Source organism: Mercenaria mercenaria, chromosome 18 (genome assembly GCF_021730395.1).
Source record: "Mercenaria mercenaria strain notata chromosome 18, MADL_Memer_1, whole genome shotgun sequence".
NCBI lineage: Eukaryota > Metazoa > Mollusca > Bivalvia > Venerida > Veneridae > Mercenaria > Mercenaria mercenaria.
Window position 1 is genome coordinate 26,836,152 of NC_069378.1, and position 17,302 is coordinate 26,853,453.

The 17,302-nt window shown below is 33.8% G+C and overlaps 1 protein-coding gene across 1 annotated transcript; it reads left to right on the top strand.

Moving 5' to 3' along the window:
* Positions 1-8,354: 8,354 nt before the first annotated feature.
* LOC123539153 (uncharacterized) lies at positions 8,355-15,926 on the top strand. Its single transcript, XM_045323646.2, has 2 exons — positions 8,355-9,514; positions 12,905-15,926. Exons 1-2 carry the CDS (start codon positions 8,410-8,412, stop codon positions 13,171-13,173), a joined length of 1,374 nt encoding a protein of 457 aa, XP_045179581.2. The 5' UTR covers positions 8,355-8,409; the 3' UTR covers positions 13,174-15,926.
* Positions 15,927-17,302: the final 1,376 nt, after the last annotated feature.

Genomic DNA, 17,302 nt, shown 5'->3' on the forward strand with positions numbered 1-17,302 from the left:
TTGTTGGTGTCTCTTGCCTTTCAGAACAAAATCTGGTATGGTTTATTACACAGAAGAGAATTATGTCTCCCATATATAGTTGGAGAGACATATTGATTTTGTGCTGTCTATTCGTCAGTCTGTACCGGTATGTCACAAAATTTGTCAATGCCTCTCCTCTGACACAGTTGGAGAATTACACCAAACTTCAGAAGAGTGATCATTGCCAAGCTTACTTGTGCACTTCATCAGCATTTTCTGATTTGATGATTTTCAGCAGAGTAATGGCCCTTGATTCCTTGAATTATATTGTGTTTTGGCCACTTCTCTAATATTATCAGGTGGATTTCCAGCAAACCTTAGGAGTGATCATTGCTAAGCCTCATTGTGTGTGTTGCTGATAGTTTTCTGGTTTATTGATTTTTAGCGGAGTTATGACCCATGATTCATCAAATTTTATGATGTTTCAGCCACATCCCTTTTATTTTTGGGCGGATATCCACCTATCCATACAGGAGTGATCAGTGCCAAGCCTACTTATACATATCATGGGCATGTTCTGGTTCAGTGGAGTGGTGGCCCTTTATTTCTCATATTTTACCTTGTGTGAACAACTGCTTCATTACCAGCAGGATGAATTATATCAAACTTCACAAAAGTGATAAATGCAAACCATAGTTGTGCAAATCATGGGCATGTTCCCATGTGTTATTTTTCACCAGAGTTATGACACTTGAAAAATCAGAATTTATCATGTTTTAGCCTGTTCTCTTATATAATAAGACATATTTCAACCAAACCGTACAGGAGTGATCAATGCCAAGTCTGATTATGCATACTATTGGCATGTTTCGGTTTAGTGATTTTCAGGGGAGTTTATTATTAGTTCCTTACTGGTTGAAAATCAGTCTTTAGGACTTTATTAATGGGCTTTTCTGCAAGCAGTTTTGTGTCCGGTACATTTATTAAGGGATTTTAATATTACTTCGCCCAAATGTTCCCCATAGTGAGACGATGTCATGCGCAAAACCCGGACCCCTGACTCAGATGACAAGTTCACAATTTGAGGTCAAAGGTTAACAGGGCTTTTTTCCTGTTCGGTCCATAACTCGGCCATTCATGAAGGGATTTTATTATTACTTGGCACAAATGTACCTCAAAATAAGATGATATGTCATGTCCCTAGCTTAAAGGTCAAGGTTACACTTGGCAGTTGAATGTTAACATGGCATGAACAGGCTCTGTTTCATGTCCGGTCCACAACTCTGTCATTCGTCGAGGGATTTTAGTATAACTTTGCACAAATGTTTCCCATGATGAGGCGATGTGTGACGCCCAAAACCCAGACCCCTAGCTCACAATTGGAGGTCTAAGGTCAACAAGGTTTCTTTCCTGTCTGGTCCATAACTATGCCAACTATGAAGGGGTTTTAATATTACCTGTCACAAATGTACCACGTAATAAAATGATATGTCATGCACAACTTTCAGATCCCTAGCTTAAAGGTCAAGGTCACACTTTGCAGTCAGATGTTAACAGGGCATCAACAGGGTCTGTTTCATGTCCGGTCCAACACTCGGTCATTCATCCAGGGATTTTAATATTACTTGGCATAAATAATTCCCATGATGAGATGACGTGTCATGCACAACACCCAGAACCATAGCTTAATGGCCAAGGTCACATTTTGAGATCAAAGGTCAATAGGATTTTTTTTCCTGTCCCGTCTATAACTTTGTCATGCAAAACAGGATTCAAATATGAGTTGGCACAAATATCCCCCTGGATAGGACACTGTGTCTTGCGCAAAACCAGGGCCCTAAGTTGAAGGTCAAGGTCACACCTGGTAAAGAGTTTTTACTTAATATAGACTTTTTAGGGTTAACTTATCCTTGGTTTTACTATGAATAACTTATATAAATTTGAAAACTTTCATAGCAAATTTCTTTAAAACTAGCACCTATATTTTCATATCGATTTTTTTTGCCAGTTATAAAAAAGTTACAATATAATAAGTCAGTATTTTCTAACCACTAGAATGAACTTCATAAAAGTAGCATCAATTGTTAACATGACGACATGCAAAGTGCACAATGTATTTCTAGATATTATAACAGCCTCTAGGCAATAGTACATAACTCTGTCAACTATTTTGGCTGAGTTATAGCCCTTTTCGGATTTGGAAATTGGTACAGTTTTCGTACAAGTCCATGTTTTGTCAAAACTATATGACCTGTGGCTTTTAAACTTTGAAAACTTGCTTATCATCATGATTTCGATCTGTAGGCAAGAGTACATACATCTGTCAACTATTTTGACTGACTTATGGCAGTTTTTGGACTTGGAAATTGGTTCAGTTTTCGTACAAGTCAGCGTTTTGTCAAAACTATTTGACATGTGGCTTTGAAACATTGTACACTTGTTTAACGTCATGAATTCCATCTTCAGGCAAGTACAAAACTCTGTCAACTGATTTATGGCCCTTTTTGGACTTGGAAATCAGTTAATTTTTTTCAAACATGTCCATATATTTTTTTTTTGTAATTTATATTTTATTTCCAGAGAAACTCCTTTTACATGTTCACATAATATAGCATGAATCTTTCAGTAAATCGATAGCATGATATGTTGAATTACAAACAGATGACTGCACATAATACATAGTAACACAGTCAGTGAATAACAACAACAACAGTCGTGAATATTCTATTGCCAGCAAAGATATCATCTAATATTATAGATATTCCTACTTATAGACAGAACAAGATAACTAAGGGAGATAAAAGCTGTTATTAATGATACATAATTCCTAACTAAGTTGTTTCCCTTTGTAGGGCTGTGTTAAAAAGCTAATAAATTAAAATAAAACAAAGATTGTTATTTTTATTCTTTAAAGTTTTAAATTATCTTTATAGTAATATTTCTTATTCTTAATAAAAATTTACTCATGCCTTTTCTAATTTACCTAATCCATTCTAAGACTATGTATTAAGAAAAAATATTTTGCCAGTGGTCAGGTTATAAAGTACAGTGAATATCAGTATCTTCAGTTTGTTTAAGACAATAGAAATATTCACCGAGTTTAAGAGAGAAAAAAAAGACCGCAAAAGGTAACAGAATCTGGTTTGTAAGACAAGGTTGTTAGTTGATACTGTAATATCTTGAACACAATACAATAGGAGTACTCCAGGAAAAAACAACAACAACAACAACAAAGAAAAATTGAAAGGAAAAGAAAATAGAAAGGCAAGGGGGTTTAGCGCGTGAGTCTTCTATCTGTGTGACGGGTGTTTATTTGGAGGGAGTGGGCAACCTATTTTTAAACTGGTACAAATAATATAGAAGCGCTTTAACTTTCAATCTTTTGATATAAGGCATAAAAGGTAGAAAGAAGGAGAATTTATATAAATCTGGTATAACAGTAACCACAATAATATCCTTTCAAAGAATTTCTAATCTATCAACGGGAGGAAATGTCTCCATTGACTTTCGAAATTTTGTTTTAACTGCATTGCATTTATTTACTTTAAATAAGTATTTAATACATTTTTTTCAGTCCTTCCAGGTTTGGCAAAGCATTTTTCATTTTACATGAATAAATATATGATTTACATGAGATAAGGACAAGGTTAAGTACATCTGGAAAGTACATCTGGAAACAGTCTGTTACCAAATAAAATATCAGTATTTGTCCAGTTTGCACCTAATGTAATTGATGAACACTTACTTTGAATCCAATTTCTAACATTTAAGCAGAATGTGGTTATAAATAGACATTCGTAAAACAGATGTAAAATAGTTTCTGAAGCTCTATGACAAGAGGAGCATTGGTTATCATGTACAATACCCATTTTGAAACAAAGATGATTAGTTCCTAAGATTCTGAGATTGATTCTGTACTGTAACCACTGTAGTTTTGGATCTGTTGTAACTTTAAAAGGTAGACTATACATCTTTGCCAATCAAAGTTAACCATATTTATCTCATTTATCCATTTTTTGCTGAGATATCGGGTTGTGTTTTGTTACCACGAGTGAGTCGTACATAAACCTACATCCCTGTTTTTGTTTAAGAATAACTTTAGACAAAAGAGGTTGTAATGGAAAGTTTTCCTTCTTCGCCTTATGTGAAACATGCAAGGTTTGTAAGTAAGCTCGGATTGCCAATACAATATTATTATATAACAAGAAATCGTTTCCTTCTATTTCATATATTTCTTGAAACAAATCAAATGATAGCAGATTTCCGTCTTTGCCCATAAAGCCATTTACTAAAAAGACACCTTTACAAATAAAATTTCTAAAACAGAAAGGCTTTCTGCCTATATGAAGTTTATGACTATTAAAAATGGGTTTTGAAAGAAAATCTTCCCAATTTGCTGGAGTCTTTACAAAAAGTAATTGGTGTATTCCTGAGAAAACATCTTTCCAAAATGGATTTTTAACTTCTGAAAATTTCTTTTGTAAAAAATGTGTGCCATATTTTTCAATAGAATGAATTCATGGATACATGCTACTAACTAAATCATAACAAGAGGAGTTACTGGTCAAGTACCTTCTAAACCATGAACATTTCATGACCATTATGAACTTTTAAACATCAATTACTCTTAAGCCTCCCCCTTTAAAGTCTTGTTTTACTGTATCTCGTTTTACCTTATCTGGGTTATTATTCCACAAAAACTTAAAGAACATATTTTCTATTTCTTTTATTATATCACGTGAGAGGGTAGGAAGACTAGCAAAAAGATGATTAATTTTTGGTAGTGCTAATGTTTTCAAAACTACATTTTTTCCCAATAGGAGTTAAAATCCTTTTAGACCAAATTGTCAACAGAGTTTTAATTTCTTCAATTTTTGGGCCAAAATTCAATTGTACACTCTCTTCTAAATCTGTTGTAAAATTTACTCCCAACAACTTAAAGGTACTTTCCCACTGCAACAATAAATCTGGACAAATACAGTTATTACTGTTCCTTAAAGCACCAATCCAGACTGCTTTAGTTGTATCTACATTTACATGGAGACTTGAAATTTCTGCATAGAACTTTAACATGTTTACAGTATTTCTCAGTGACTTTGCCGAACCATCTAACAAAACTGTAGTGACAGTAAAAATACCTGATCAAATATTTTAATTCCTTTTATGTTCTTATTTTGTTTTATTAAAATAGAAAGTATTTCAGCACAGAGAATGAATAGATAAGGAGACTGAGGATCTCCTTTGCGACAGCCACGATGTACATAGAACCATTCAGATAGATGACCATTTACAGTTACACAAGACTGGATATTTTTGTAAAAAACCTGAATCCATTTTAAAAAATCACCACCAAAATTGAAAAACCTTAGTACATTATACATAAATTTCCATGATACAGAATCAAACGCTGTTGCAAAATCAACCAAGAGTAGCATCTCTGGGATATTTTGTTCTTGTGTACAGCTCATTACATCATAGATTAGTCTAATGTTATCGCCAATAAATATACCTTTCAAAAAGCCACTTTGGTTTTCACTTATCACTGTATCTAGAACCTTTTCCATTCTATTTGCTATACTAGCAGAAGCGATTTTGTATCCAACATTTTACAGTGAAATAGGTCTCCAGTTTTTCAACAACAATTTATCTTTATCACCTTTTGGAATGCATGTAATTACTCCCTGCTTTTGTGTTATTGATAATTCTCCATTTTCAAAAGAGTAGTTCATTGACCTTACTAAAAATGTACTTATATCAATCCAAAAGACTTTATAGAATGCCGCTGTGAAACCAGAAAGACCAGGGGATGAGTTATTAAACATCTTCTTCAAGCTATAAAGCATTTCCTCTTGTGTCAAGTGGCCCTCAAGTTGATTTTGTTCTCCTTCAGACATGTTTTACTTGGTAATTACTTAACAGTTCGTTTAGGTCTATATCTCTTGTATTTTTTAAACTGTATAGGTTTTTGTAATGGTTCCTAGTCTCTAATAAGATATCATTTTGATCCTGTAAGAGTGCGCCTGAACTAGAATACAGGGAATTCATATGTTTTGATACAAAATTTCTATTTTCAAAATTACAAAAATAATGTGTAATCTGTCCATATATTGCCTTACCTGTTCGTCATATGGCTTTTAAACTGACTGCTTGTTAACCATCATAGTCTACAAATGTAGGCAAGACTACATAACCAGGACAAGGATATTAGCTTAGTTATAGCCCTTTTTGATATTTTCGCATACCATTCCATATTTTGTCAAAACGATTTGATATGTGGCTTTTGAAACTTTGAATACTTGCTTACCATTATGGTCACACATTGTCATATAGTGCAAGACTTATCCAAATCCACATATACAGGTACATTGTCTTATCTCTTATTTTTCTTTTGTCTGAAAATCTCTGGTAATATTTTCACTCAATACTTCCATCAATTTCTCGAATAGTCAAGCGTGTTGTCAACACCCAGTTCTTGTTACATTACTTGGTGTATACAATTAGGTCTAATTTCACCAAACCTGACAAGTGATTAGTGTGAAGCATATATATAGATAATAGTTCATATTATCTACTGTTCTGATTAAATGACTTTCGGCGGAGTCATGGTCCTTGATTTGTCTAATTCATCCATCTGTGCTACTTCTTTTATACAACTTTTGACTTTTGACTTAATAGCGGAGTGGTAGTGTCTGCTTTGAGTGCGGGAGGTCTGGGGTTCGATCCCGGCCGCGGCATACCAAAGACGTGAAAACTGGTACTGGTAGCTACATTGATTGGCACTCGACATTGAAAGGGCAGTACCAGGAGGTAAAATAAGCACAGGTAAGTATGTGTTACTGGATACCTAGTTCGTTGCATAAGAGCTTTGTAGCTCGTGTTGTATGTTGGATTATATGCGACTTCGAATAAAGCTTACCTTTACCTTTTCTGGTTGGAGATACCACTACCTAGTCTAGTTCTCTATGTTGTAGGAATATTCTGTTTCAGTGATTTTCCATGGAGTTATGGCCCTAAATTTGTGGCATTTTATAACTTGTTAATGGTAAGTAGTGGGGACATGCGTTCTAAAAGTCTCTTAGTTTCCTGTTAATTTCCTGATCGGGTAACCAAATCTCGGAAATTGAAACGATCATTTAAGCCACGTAACATAATTAGGGAAACTGAAGTTGTCGTACCTGTTTTTGGTAATTTTCTTGGTATTTTGATAATGTAAAGACACAAATAACTTGATTTGTAGGGGCGAAATTACATTCCTCGGATTTATTGGAAACGCCAAATAAATTCTATCTTACTTCATCAACCATGTTATGTTATGCTCATCTGATTTTTTTTTTAGAAAAAAAAGGGATAAGTTATTGTCATCACTTGATCGGCGTCAGCGTTAGCGTTGGCATTGCCTGCTTAATTTATATGTTTAGGTCACTTTTCTCCCAAACTATCAAAACTATTGCTTTAAAAACTTGCAACACTTGTTAACCATCAAGGCGATACTCTAGTTATAAAAGACAGTATCAAACTATATTAACTAATGAAATTAAAACGTTCTGAAAATTATTCTTGTTATGTATGAAAAATGTAGAAATTCACACTTGAAAAAGTATATAACACAAATTAATTTTTATGTAATCTTTAGAAAGAACGTGTTTAAATAAAACAAATGAAAATCTAGTAATATATTGCCCTGAAAAAAAAATCATACTAAAGAATTGGATAAAATTCGATTCTATTATCTTCCCTTGTTTATTAATATCAACGCCATACATAGCTGTCTTCCTTATTTCCAAAATCTCGATACCGATAATGCGGGAGTGCAGACTGATATGCTTCGGCTATCTCCGTTTATCGTATCTATGGGAGGTGCCGATCATACATATCAGGATTATAGATACTTTAAAACCTTGGGTATAGGGAATTCATTTCCTTCCAGTTATAAGTACCGGTAAAACAACGACAAAATACAGTCGTTTGTATTTCCACCAGGTTACATACAGTGTAACAACATGGTTTAATTCGGTTTTACGATATTATACAATACAGAACAGAAAAAAAGAAGACACCGAACGATAGCCTACCTGTTTCAAATGTAACAGATTACGGTAATATTGATAATTGCAGTAAACTAGAAATTTGGACTGGATTTCCGTGTGTTGTATCAATTTGCATTCAAGTAAAGTGAGACAAATATATAACAAAATGGTATCCCAATATACCTGAAATATCTTGAATGCGACTTATTACACAAAAGTAAATCGAGTTCTTATTGTCATTGTCACATTCACGTCAATAGAAAAAAATATAAATACGAATAAATATGAATCTGGCAATTTGCCCTAAAATGAGATACGTATCTATATACGCCCTGTTCACATAAAAGAACAAAAAGACTGGGTATTCAGTTATTCTTATGTAGTTAGTAGAGAGACGCAGTACCTTCTTTAAAAATACAGTATGGAAGTTAAAACATTTATGTTGATATATCTTTGTTTCACGTGTTTGTTTCCAGCAGTTGGTAGTGTTCCTATTAAGGCTGCTTTGAAGATTGGAGCAAAGGTTTATAATGTAGTGGAGTTTGGTATGAGTGTAATGGGAATTATTGATAACTTGAAATCGGGTGAAACGCCTTCCGATTTAAGTGAAATTATTGACGAAGTAAGTGCAAAAATTGATGCTTCGACAACGGCAATTATAAAAACAGTTACGCTTCAATCCAAACTGGATCGCATAGATGATGCTGTAATCAATATACACAGCTCCTTAATCGACCTCAAACATATTTTACAGGCAACCACAAAGAAAGACAGAGACCAGTACATACAGTTATTTGCGGCTCGTTTTGAAGAACACCATCTCGTCAAGCACTTGCGTTTTCTGCCAGAACTTCTCGAATATACCATACCTGGAACCACGGGGAAATTGGTAGACTTGTTTGCAGACCAATCACGATGCAATATGACAGCGATTTATGCCTTTAGAACATTTTACATTGAACTGATTTCAGATGGTATTTCACTTGAGCTTCTGTATTTAAAATTAAGTACAGACGTTTCCATAAATGAAGTGTTGGAGCAATGGAATCCTTCTTTAGTAAAAATAGGGCAAATCTTTGAAACTCAAGAAACCAAATGCAAGAGCAAGTTCGAAATGTATGCAGAGGAAGATCTTCGAAACGCTAATGACGCATTAAAACTGTGGACTGATAACAAAATAAGATATACGTGGAAAACTTCAGACGTCATTTTTTTGAAACCGTATGGAACTTTACAGTTCCTGTATTACAGTCACAGGTGTAACTCTCTTTTCTGGCATAGAACAAACAGAAACAAATTCGCCATATTTTCAGACAAAGATCAGACAAAACCCAATTTGAAAATACTGCAAAATGTCGAAGGAAAGTTGAAAGCTTCTATACAAGGCGAATGGGATGAAAATGCTGCGAAAAATGTTGGAAATGCCATTGAAAATCATTTGAAGGACAAAGGATATATCATTATCAGTTTGATAGTGTTCTTCGAAGGAGGAGACATTTCTTCAGAACGAATCAAAGTGGATACAAGTAAGTTGTTTTCGGCTCAACTTCCTACTGTTTGAACTCAAGTGAATTAAATTGACAGATCAGGATTTGGTCTAGTATACCTTTAAGCAATTACTTTATGGGTAATTGCTTCCTTCCCAAATTAATTACAAGACTTGGTTCATTTATTAAAAAATCGCGATGAGCTTTGAATTTATGGTCTGACAACTTTCATGCAGTTTCCTTTATATATTATTTATAATTTTTGTTTTGAGAAAACAAAGGAAAGCATGAACTTCCCTTACATTTCTGTTACACAACTTAACGCTATTGATAATTGTTCACAAATAATTAACCCTCTCCACCAAGACGGCCAGTCAAAATTCAGTTACTATAATATTTACCTGATGAAAATCACCAATATAATTTCAATTACATCAAAATTTTAGTTCCATATTACCATCATTATCAAGTCATTCGCCGTCAACTACGCAAAAATGTGTGTTAGATGCCGGGACTATTTTCTTACTGTATCATCAATCCAGATCTCTTTGCGAGATTTGCATATGTGGAATTAATTGTAAAATATTTGTTGCGTTTTCGTATCAAGCAAACATGAAAACTCGCCAAATAAGGTATTTATCTTGTTTTCGTCCCGCCGACACGAAAACACGACAGCATGACCAATAAAGCGAGCCAACAAGACATATTCATACCCACCAAAAAAAAAAAAAAAAAAACTCGGTCAGGAGGCTCTTCCCCTATAAATGTTTAAAATACAGACATGAAATGGTGGCATCTGGTGCATTTTTAGGTCTAAATGTTCAGGTATTGTAGGGGTACGTTACTCCCCTCTTGACTGGGTGATCAGGGGGCTCTCCCACTGGAAAATTTTGAAATACAGATATGAAATCGTGGCCTCTGGTGCGTTTCTGTGTCAAGATTTTGAGAAAAAAATTCCTTTGTCAAAATAGTAGGGTGAATCTTTGATAAGTATAGGTCACTTCTCAGCCAACTGGGTGGGAGTGGGGGTGGGGGGAGGGGGCAAGGGCACCCTCGGCCCGGCCATGGACCGGGCCTGCTTTCCTGTGATATTTTCAAATTTTCTTACCTGTACGGGTTAGTTTTACAACAATCTTAAGCTTCACATTAATACCAGCAATGCCTGGCCATAATTTTAGAATTGATTGATTTATAGATACTTCCAATTTCTTACGAAAAATAAGAAACAAAACAATATATTAGAAACCGGAGAAAAAACAAACTTACACAAAGAATGTAATGCAAACAGAAAACAAAATGAGGATCAAACTCCCGACGAAAAGGTACAATAGATATACGGTACCCGCTCGGCCGACGAGGAATCACTGACTAAATCGTAAACTTTGTGTTTTGACTTAATTTTGTGTTATTGTTTTGTTTTCACTTGTAATCGCCATGATACTGTGTGCTACCTATAGTTCGGTTTTGCGGCGAGCGATATTTCTACTGTACATGTACTTTTAGTAATAGAACGGTCCGTTTTTAGCTCACCGGAGCACGAAGTGCTCAAGGTGAGCTTTTGTGATCGCCCTGTGTCTGTCGTCCCTCGTCCGTCCGTCGCCTGTTCATCGTCAACAGTTTGACTGTTACCAATCTAGAGGTCACAATTTTGGCCTAGTCTTAATTAAACTTAGTCAGAAAGTTACCCTCAATAAAATCTTGGACGAGTTCGATATTGGGTCATCTGGGGTCAAAAACTAGGTCACCAGGTCAAATCAAAGGAAACCCTTGTTAACACTTAAGAGGCCACATTTTTGGTCCAATGTTAATGAAACTTGGTCAGAATGTTACTCTTAATAAAATCTTTGACAAATTCAATATTGGATTACCTGGGGTTAAAAACTAGGTCACCAGGTCAAATTTAAGGAAAAGCTTGTTTACACTCTAAAGGCCACATTAATGACTGTATCTTCATGAAACTTGGTCAGAATGTTAATCTTTATGATATTCAGGTTAAGTTCGAATCTTGATTATGTGGTGTTAATAAGTAGGTCATCCGGTCAAATCAAAGGAAAAACTAGTTAACACTCTAGAGGCCACATTTATGACCATAGCTTAATGAAACTTGGTCAGAATGTTAATCTTGATGAGTTTTATGTCAGTTTTGTATCTGGGTCATGTGGGGTAATAAAACTAGGTCGTCGGGTCAAATCAAAGAAAAAGCTACTTAGCACTCTAGAGTCCACATTCATGGCCATATCTTAATGAAACTTGGTCAGTATTTTAATCTTGATAATTTTTAGGCCAAGTTCGAATCAAGGTCATGTGGGGTCAAAAACTAGGTCACCAGGTTAAATCAAAGGAAAAGCTTGTTAACACTCTAGAGGCCACATTCATGAAACTCAGTCAGAATGTTAATCTTGATGATCTTTAGGTCAAGTTTGAATTTTGGTTATGTGGGGTCAATACGTAGGTCACCCGGTCAAATCAAAGGAAAAGCTTGTTAACGCTCTAAAGGCCACATTTATGACCATATCTTAATGAAACTTGGTCAGAATGTTAATCTTGATGATCTTTAGGTCAAGTTTTAATCTGGGTCAGATGGGGTAAAAAACTGTCATTTGATCAAATCAAAGAAAAAGCTACTTAACACTCTAGAGTCCACATTCATGACCATATCTTAATGAAACATGGTCAGTAAATTAATCTTATGATTCTAGGTCAGTTAATCTTGTTTCAGGTGGTTTCAAAACAGTTCATGTCCAAATAGCAAATAAAGCTGTTACACTCTTGAGGCCACATTTATGACCATACAAGGCCTTCATGGCCCTCCTGTTAAGGTAGTGCTATTCGGTACGATTCAGTGGTTGTTACCTAAATAAAGCAAAGTAAATCATGCTGACTTCCCTAATCGGTAGACGAGCATATTATAAATGACCCATCAGACTACATGCGCACTTTGATTTGCTGCCCACATGGTGATAGCGTCTGAAATATATTTGTCAATGTATCATTGTTTACAAAATAAACCATTGTAACGGATTATAGAAATACATGGGAAAAACTGCAAAAATGCTACCTTTTCCGTAATTCTGGAAACTACAAACTGGTCAACCATTATGTTTCATGTAAATATGAGAAACAGCGGCAGTATTATTACTTTCGGTGATTAAATTATTTTAAAAGTTCATAATGTGTGGGTCAGTCGCTTTAAGTAAACAGATAAACAAACATGGTCCCAAAGTTTACATTTAAAAATTATCAAAAAACTGTATTTTACATAATGTTATTGATGTTATTTGGTTGTGGTACTCTGAAAGGCTATGAAAATTCTAAAATATTATATTTTGCTTTAGTTGTCTGTAATCCGTACAAACATTTTGCAGAACTCAAAATGAAAAGAACTCAACACCCGAATTGACATTGACACTCCTATTATTAATATTGCAGATTCTCCCGTCATACAACTTTCGATCGGAGACGTCAAACTGCGCTACTGCTATGAAAGTGGTTTCGAGTGTAAAGTCGACTTCTTCAACTGGTTTGGTGGAAAGAAAAGCGTGTACGGACGCATGAGGGCATTTGCCTATACTGCAAAGGCGAATGGTTTTGAAAACTGTCAAGAGCTTAAGACAGGATCAAGTACACAAAATGAACCCTTCATAAAACTCGTTTATATTCTTCTAATATTATGTTTAGAAGTTTTAAGAAAAATATAATATGCGCATACATGCCCAGTGTTCACAATATATTTTCAGTCTTAGCTGAGTTTGAGTTTGAGATTTTAATATCAACTTAACCAAATCTTTAATGTTAGTTTCCAACTAAGACTAACATCAATACTGAATTGTCACATGAAAATAATTAATGACGTAAAATTTAGTTTTAAATATGCTATTTAGATATGAAATTAGAATGACAAAATAAAGTTGCATTATCAAACTCAGCTGAGACTGAAAATGTTTTGTGAACACGGGGCCAAGTTGGGTTTGTCAATCCGTGTAAAATATCCGCAAACGTCATTCCAGTGCACAAGTCATTGGATGCAGATGTACATGAGAATATCACGCTCAAAGATAACCATTTCGGCGGTGACATAATTCTGCATCTACAACTATAGAATAAATAAAGCAAACGAAATATATTAGCGCACTCTCTAAATGTAGCGTATTTAAACAAACCGGATTTCGAATAAGTTTATTAGGTTTATCATTTGTACCGTAAAGTTGTGTTAAGTTCCTGATTCAAAATTTAGAATAGAATTAACAAAAAAAAAATCCAAAGTATATGATTGCCTATTCACAAAGAATTTAGAAGCATTGCATAATTCTAAGTTGTCACTAACAGCACAAGAGTCATCTGATATTGGGTGCCAGATGGGTGTTGCCAGCATAGGTAAAGTCCAAGGAACGCTTAAACGACTAGATGATTTTTGGCAATTTGGCCTTGATGTGTTTTATTTACCTGTAACTGTTACAGGTGTTCACTCTTTGTATTCGTCGTCATGAAGTGAACCATTTTTTAAAATTAAATCTAGAGATTTTTGTTGTTGTAGAACGACAAATCTGTACGTGTTTTTTTTCTGTTGACCACCATTAGATGCAAAATGTAGTAAAAATTGTCAAAATAAGTTTAGAAAAGTCTTTAATATGTGATTTATTTTTTCTTCACTTGTTTAATGTATCAACATCTTTCACTTAATATGGAATGAAATATGAGATTGCTAAAACTGGCTAAAACGGTAGAATTTATAGTAATCCGGTGTTACTATTCAGAGCAACCGCTTAAAAATATACTCACAGTTAATATCATTTACGAATTCAAGTAATTTGCAACTGCTTTCAATTAACCTGAAGTAATTGTTTCTATGGACCATTGCAAACTGTTTTGTTTCTATTTTTAATGTTTAAATGTTATTATCTATACAGTGTAACTTCCGACAACCGAACGACCTCCGGACCAGCCTGAAAGTTCGGTATTTGGAAGTTTCCGGAATTCAGAAGTTTGAAAGTTTGTAGGCAAAGTGGACATGGTGCACAAAGAGTTATGTTTTCTTACACGTAGGATGAAGGAGATTATTATCCTTTATAATTTTACAAGTTTATATAAAGTAATTGATTAATTGATTATTCAATTAATAATTACAAACATTCAGGATAATAAATATATAAATAACAAATAAAAAACGTATTTTTCATAATAGCATTTACGCAAGCATTTTCCACTTACATTTTACCATATTTGGAGTCTCGAGTTTGTCAATATTTAATTAGTGTTGATAATGCAAGTTTAATCAATGTAACTAAACCAATTAAAACACCGCTCTTTCTTTAATTAAAACTTTTTCACACGTAAGATATTTAATTCATCATGTTTTCATAAGTGTAATACAAATGAATGTAATCGCCGATTACTTCATTACTTTTGCATCTAATGATCATTGTACGTGATTATAAGCGTGTCAAAATAAACGCATGCCGCTAAGAGATAAACAAAAGAACATGCTGAAAACTTGCAAAGGGCGTTTTTTGATTAACAGGTGACACTTTTAATACGGCAAATATTTTGCTGTTCGGTTTTTGGAAGTCAATTTTAGTGTTAAAATATAAACGGTCCTTCAAAACCTGTCCGGTTTTCAGAATTCGGAAGTTCCAGTTTTCAGAAGTTAAAAATATATAGAAATAAGAGCAGAAAAAACGGGACTTTGAGTTTCGTGAGGTTTTCAAAGGTTTCCGGTTTTCAGAAGGTCCGGTTTTCGGAAGTTTATATATATCTGTAACATTGACACTTCTTTCTCTTTTTGATGTTTAAACGTAATTATCTATATATATCTTTAACATTGACTTGTTTCTATTTTCAATGTTTAAACTGTACCAAATGAACATGAAAAAAATGACACGCTTTAGGGACGAATATTTATATATTTGTGGTTGCCTAACTTATGTGTGAAAGTATTTAAGTTTGCATATTTCAACATTTGTAAGCCTGCACTGTAACTTTTCGATTATTTGTCTGTTTTTTGCATTTTTTGTTTTGTTTTGTACGTGAATTACGCATACATGTTAGCGTAATATGGTTTTCGAATGCACATGCATCTTGTTAAAACTGCTTCTAACATTAAGATAACTGAATGTATGGATGACTATGTATTTGTCAAATGTTTGACGTCGCGGGAGTGTAATAAAGCCATTACATAAAAATCATAATTCACTTGTGTAATAAAGCTATAACGTCGACGTCATTTATAGTAAAGGAGACGTTGGTCAAATTGGCTTGTTTATATAATAAAAGTGAGTATATGTTTCGACAGGAAAAGTTAACGTGTGATAAAAAATATTACATTCGTGACTTTCTACATTGATTTTATTAAACACGTTGAATAAAATTGATAAAATGCCCGACAAAGCCCCGAATTTATCATTTTATTCAACGAGTTTAATAAATCCAGTCTGTAAAGACACTCTTACATGTACTCTTATCATCAATTTATTACTTTATTTCTGTTACACCCTTGTAGAACTAGTATCGTTGCATAACGAGGCGTGCTAAAGCGACATTCTTTTCAGATATCATCTCAACTGAAAACACAAGCTAGGAGTTGACATGTATTTTGAGTTTCTTAGCAGAATCAAGTTAATTGGTTTCAACAATTGCTGTAATGACCTTTTTACACAAACTAATGGTTGCTATGCACGGATGTTTTGATTTTAACGCGCATGCGCTCTTTACCTGTGGCAAAAGAACGCTCAACGATAAGAAAACCTACATAAAATTATCATTATATTACGAATTGTTTTGCCACTACAAAGATGATTTCAGTCAAGTAATTTATGATACAGTAGGCTTTGATTAAAGACATGTATGTTATGACTTATGTCTTACCTGAAAAGCCTGCTTTATTGTTATTTTCGTCAGAAAAGAACAAACATTTCCAGTCTATTTTCACATATCATATTTTCTTTCATTTTATCTATTTTTTCCACAACTGCAAATATCTATGGTATATATTTTTCTTCGACTTGAATGGCATCTACATACTTAGGGGTCGCGGCTCCATGTGACTGAAGTTGCTGTTTTAAAGGCCTAGATTTTGGCAGTGGGCCAAGGGATTTCTGTCTTCACCAGCACAGTTGGGGGCTAATGACGATCACAGTTTGGTTCCAATAAACAAGGGTCATTGTTTATTGGAGAGTCAGTCTACCTTACAAGTGTATCTATTAGCGAGAAGGGGAAACAATGTAATTTATTTTAAATTAATGAATAATTGTTAACTTTTAAAGTTATACTAGTTTTTCTGGCATTTCTATGTAAAGAAAAATATTTGTTGATCAAACACAATAATAGAATAATCAGAAACATCTTTTCATAAAAATGAAATAATGAGAAACTTACTTAAAGAAATATGCAAGGTTTTATTTTTTCGAATTATGTCTGGAGAATTGTGATATTTCAGAAAAATGTGCCTTTCACTCATCTACTGTAAATAACATTTGTCTAGAATTGAAAACAGAATGTGCATTTCAAAGTTACAAAGCAAAGCATGAAAAAGGTCACTTTTGGCAACATACTGAAAATGAAAATTGAGTATATAGATGGAACACAATGATTTTATATTCAAATAATGTTGATTACATGAAAATACAAGAAAATCAATTGCCAATTCGAAAAATAGTGTTTGTCAGCACAAAGAACTCATGAAGTTTTCACTATTATACTTGTGTTTTATTATCATTATTATTTCAATATTATAACTGTATCTTTTATCATCCTATATGTAATATAATAATAATAATGATAATAATAATAATAATAACAATAATAATGATAATAATAATTATTATTATCATT

What these genes read in the sequence shown, in the direction of transcription:
- LOC123539153 (XM_045323646.2), top strand. Translation starts at nt 8,410, where the DNA reads ATGGAAGTTAAAACATTTATGTTGATATATCTTTGTTTCACGTGTTTG. An exon ending in ACGAATCAAAGTGGATACAA is followed by an intron (nt 9,515 to 12,904) that starts GTAAGTTGTTTT and finishes TTAATATTGCAG; the next exon opens with ATTCTCCCGTCATACAACTT.